The sequence below is a fragment of the Cariama cristata genome, unplaced genomic scaffold (genome assembly GCF_000690535.1).
Source record: "Cariama cristata isolate BGI_N322 unplaced genomic scaffold, ASM69053v1 C11514992, whole genome shotgun sequence".
Classification (NCBI taxonomy): domain Eukaryota; kingdom Metazoa; phylum Chordata; class Aves; order Cariamiformes; family Cariamidae; genus Cariama; species Cariama cristata.
Genome location: NW_009646099.1, coordinates 1 through 4,911, shown reverse-complemented (window position 1 = coordinate 4,911; position 4,911 = coordinate 1). Strand labels below are relative to the sequence as shown.

The window sequence follows — 4,911 nt, the reverse complement described above, 5'->3', positions numbered from 1 at the left end:
GGCCTGGAAGCCTCATCCTGTCGTTGCATGTGGAGCTGAGAGCCAGCATGTAGTGGCAGGGTACAGTGATGGCACCATCCGCCTGTTCAGCATTTCCAGGACAGAGATGGAGCTGAAAATGCACCCCCATGCTGCTGCACTCACGGCAATTACCTACTCCACAGATGGTGAGGCTGCCTGTTATACCAATGGGGAGACATTGCCTCAGGGAACATGGCTTGGTTGTGCCTGGGAGACCCTGACCTCCAGCTGCTCTGCATACTGGCAACCTGCCCAAAAACCTGGGGCCAGGGAGAGCCAGAGAATGTGTATCAATGAGCTTTGATAGCTCTGCCAGCCAAGCATGTGGTAAATGGGACATGGGACATGTACTGGCAATGGTATAGCAAAGGGGCTCGGGTACAACAAACATGCTTTTGTGTCCTCCTGCTTAAAATCTACAGTGGCTTTTCTTCAGTGTGGAGTTTTAATGGGTGTCTCTGAGACATCTCATCTTACCCGGCACTTGACTCAGATGTTCCCAGCCATTCTCAATCTGTTGGGACACCGGTATCCGGTGATCTTGGACCTTTCTCCTATGGGCTTTTTCTTCTCCTACAACAAGTGTTCCATTCTTTTCCCTCCTCTGCCCACAGGAGAAATGATCTTATCGGGGGGCAAGGACGGCCTTGTGGCTGTCAGCAGCCCTCGTACTGGAATGACTATCCGCATCCTCGCTGACCACAAAGGGTCCCCCATCACTGTTCTCCAATGCACCAGGAAGCAGGTGAGACCTCGCCCTCTGCCCCAGTGCTGTGCAGGAGCGAGTCCCCCATGTGTCACTGCACAGCTGCAGGAAGCAGCGTGGCTGGGTTGGTCAGCAAGTTTCCTTCATTGTCCCTTGCTTTTCCTCTTTGGGTCCCCATCCCCTCCAATAATTTCTGTTCAGTTTTTCTGGGGATATATTCAGTGGAGTAGCAGTGCACATGTTGCAGGTGCAACCCGGGGCAAGACTCTGCCTGCGGGCAGGGGGACCATTGGGGGCTGTTGTAGACACACTGCACACAGATGTGACATGTGCCTGCGCTACAGGCTCTTGGAGAGCTGCAACCCTTGAGAGCAGCCCAGGCTGTGAGTTTTCAGCCCCTGTGCCCCCGAGAAAAGGCTCAGCGTGCTTTCCCCACATCGCTTCCTGGCAGCCTGGCCTCCTGTGTGTAGCTGGCTCTTTGTACCATTCTTCTGTGGAGCCGGGAAGACATGGTTGTCCAGCAGTGTAATGGTTTTAGCATCTTCTTTGTCCTTCTCTTCATGGAGAGTCTTTTTTTCCTTTGCGCAGTGGAAATTACAATAATTTTGCCTAAGTTCTCAGGCTTTAAAATCATCCATGCTGCAAGGCTGTGTTCCCTGGTAATTCTAGACTTGGGAGATCCTCCTCTGTTTTAGGTGAAGGACGATGTTAGGGGACACACAGTATCAGCAAGCACTCCCCTAGGAGATGTGCAGATCCAGAGGGCATTCCAGGGAAGAGATCTGTGTCGTTCAGGCCAGGCACTCACCCCTCCTCCAGCAGCCTCTTTTGCTGGGGCTTCAGCTCAGAGTGTGCTGCCAGTTCCAATACCGTGGCTTCTTTGTCCTATTTTATTCTAAGTGACTTCAAGCACTGCCCAAATGGAGGTTAATCCTGGCGTTAATCCCCTATGACATAAGGCCTCTGTTCCCACGGGCTTCTGCCCCACACTCGCTCTAGCGGCAGCTTCCTTTAAAGCTTCTGTACTGCCAGAGTCACAGCATTGTGTTTATCTTCCGTAGTACCATGACTTTGGGGTGGAAGGAGGTGAGCTCTGGCTGGCCACCAGCTTGGACCGGCGCGTCAGCATCTGGGCCTCCGACTGGCTGAAGGATAAGTGCGAGCTTCTCGACTGGCTCAGCTTCCCAGCTCCTGCTGGCCCTGAGGTGAGCATGGCACCTGCCAGCCCCTGCCTGCTTGTGGCACGGGTCTTGGCACCAGCCAAGCTGGAGGAGGAATGTCTCAAGGCTTTGAGCGGGCCAGGGCCAAAGAGAGAGTGTGTGCTTAGGAAAGTCATCTTCATTCTGCCACTCGTAGAGTATCTTATTAGTGCACTTTCTTGCATGTCAAAAGGCAGCGGGAATTGTAGTAGTGCCTAACCGCTGGGAAGCACTGACTTTGTAAGCATGAGGGGTCAAAAACTGCATCTGCAAAGAGCCGACACCCCTGTGCTACGCAAAACAGAGCATAGGCAGCAGGGAGCACAGTGCGCAGAAGAGATACCGAATTATGAGTGTGCTGCTAACTTTGACGCTCCCAAAGAGCATGAATATTCAGAGCCAGGAGCCCAGTGATGGGTTCATAAAGGCAAATACTCTAGCCCTGTGTGTCTGTGATGCTTTGCAGAACCCTTTGGCTCCAACCCAGGTGTGAAATTTGGGCAGCAGGACACCTGCTAGAAAGGGAAGGGGGGTCTGTATCGGGCAGGACATGGAGATGGTCCCCAGTGCATGTGACACTGGCATGCAGAAGGAAGATGGGTCTTTGGGGGGCAAGCGGTGGTGCCTCAGCCTGCCACCCTCAGGGCCAAGCACTTTCCAGGCCCATACAGCAGTTGGGTTCTGTCAATGCTTCTGTTTGTTTCCAAAACAATGGATTTCCTCTCCATGAAGGAAACTCACCACAGGTCTCCCCACAGAGACCAGGGGAAGGATTGATCTTGCATCCACTACTAAAGATCTATCTTCTGGGCTCTATTCTCTTGTGTTAAACCAATCCATAACCCAATCCCACCTTCAAGCCCATGTAGCAACAATGCGTCGGTGGAAATTCAGCCTGTTGGACCCTCATGTGTCCCACTCCTGGACACTAAGCAATTTGCTTCAGGTTTCCACAGCAGTGTGTAGTTGCTCCTTGCTTTGCTGTGACCACGTCCAAGATGGCAATGCAAGAGGGAGGAAATAGCCTCCATCATGCTAATTTCAAGCTGCGCGGACACCTGCAACCCAAGGGCTGGTGTCCTTCTGTGCTCTCCTTTTATCCTCTACTATGTTGGGTTGGGCTGGAGAAGCTTGCCTCAATTTTGTTCCTTTTGGTTTCCGTCACCAGGGTCTCGGCAGCCTTCTGACCAGCCTGGCTGCTTTCTGCCCTTGGGAACCCGGTACCCTGGTCTACGTTGGCTTTGGGATGCAGAAGGAAGCCTTGTTTTACAGTCTGCGCAAGAAACAGGTATTCATGCCCTGCCAGGGTGGCACAGGTGCTCCTCTGCTGCTTCTCTACGGGGCCGTGGCCGTGTCGAAAAGGTGCAGTGGAGGGGGAGGCAGTGCTGCCCTGTGTGTAAAGCCAAGCCTGAAGGTGTGAGGTTGGCTCAGGCAGGCAGCTGCTATGGGCAACAGCTTTTCATCTCAGAAACTCCCAAGTCTGGCCCAGGTGAGCAGCAGGGCCCTGCCTGTGCCTTGGGCTCTATCTGGGCAGGCTGCCAAGCCCTGCTGCCGCCCTGCTGCCTTTCAGTCTGACTGGAGGGAAAGGCGTTTGCTTTCAGGAGAACTAATGGTCTCTGAATCATTGAATCTCCTCTGGAAACCTGCCAGAGGCATCAACTTTCCAAGCTCTGAGAGGTGCAGTGCCTCTATCAACCTCCCCTTTGAGAGGAGCCCTTTACCCTCCTGACGACTGTCGCTGCAGCAGCTCTGGTCTCCCACCTTCTCATTTTGGTTTCTCTTGCTGGAGTGCAGGTAGTTGAGAAGATCTCCTTGCCATACTTCGCCACATCACTTAGCCTGTCTCCTGCAGCGCGCTTTATGGCTGTCGGCTTTGGCGGTGAGTACTGGAGGGTGCCGTGGGCTCTGCTGCCCAGGTGGCCTTGTCCCCAGGTTACCTTCAGTGGGGAGGGATCTCCCCTTCTTCCTGCAAGTGGAGGGAAAACCAAATGTCCTTTTTCCTTTGAACGAGAGAGACGTGCACACGCACCAGCCCCTATCCTCAGACCCTGGGAGCTACGGTCCTGGGACTGTGGGCAGGGTGTGTGTTGGCCAAGGAGAAAGCTCTGGGAGATTCATAGGTCAGAAATGGGATGAATGAGCTCAACCCTGTTTGTCAATGGGCAGGATTTGTCACTCGAATGACTTTGGGTTACGGGCTGTCATCATCTCTATGTCGCTGTGTGAGTTACAGCCTGGGAGGCAGAGCGGACCCTACCCCAGCACAGGGACAATCACCACCTTTCTCCTGTCAAGGGCACCTTGCTCCTGTAGCTGTTTGTATCTCCCTGGGAAGGCAGCATTTATGTCCATCCCGCTCTGACGGCAGCTCCCAAGAGGGAGGTGAGCTCCATGCCTGCCCCAGAGCTGCAGGGCACCTGCTGAGCCCAGGACCAGGCACTTCAGGGGTATGCAAGGCAGCAGAGCCGTACTAACACATGCTGCTGTATCCATTACTGCACTGTGACAGTCTGACATGCAGCATGGAGCTGCTGGGTCATGCTCTCTTGCCATCACCAGCTGTTAATTGCCCACTTGCTTGGGCAAGAAGCTGTGCTCTGTTGCTCAGCTTATCACTTGCAGCTCAGCAAGGGGGAAGAGGGCCTAGGGGCGTGACTAGGAAGCATGCTGCTGGCAGGGACAAGCCCCGTGGTGGCAGAGCCTCCTTCCCCTGGCACTGAACCCTCTCTTTTCTCTACAGAACGGCTCTTGAGGCTGCTGTGGTGCCCCACCAGCGATGCACAGGACTATGCTGGCCATGATGACACCGTCCACCTCTGCCGCTTTGCCCCCTCTGGCCGCCACCTCCTTACAACCTCCCACAGCGCTGTCCTTGTCTGGGAGTTCACAGGCGGCTGAGCCAAGAGTAACCCTGGACCAGCGGCGCTCCGCCAGTGGCGGAAGGCCGGCGGTGTCCCCGGGGAACAGGCTCTGGCTTCCCTGGGC

General features: G+C 54.6%; 1 protein-coding gene across 1 annotated transcript; it reads left to right on the top strand.

Annotated features, from left to right (window-relative positions):
• Positions 1 to 42: 42 nt before the first annotated feature.
• LOC104168225 (WD repeat-containing protein 90-like) lies at positions 43 to 4,824 on the top strand (the record flags this gene model as incomplete). The annotated part of the gene is made up of 6 exons (XM_009708742.1): positions 43 to 167; positions 636 to 766; positions 1,789 to 1,932; positions 3,095 to 3,214; positions 3,721 to 3,805; positions 4,667 to 4,824. Coding segments are annotated over 6 exons (763 nt in total), but the record flags the coding sequence as incomplete, so codon positions are not given.
• Positions 4,825 to 4,911: the final 87 nt, after the last annotated feature.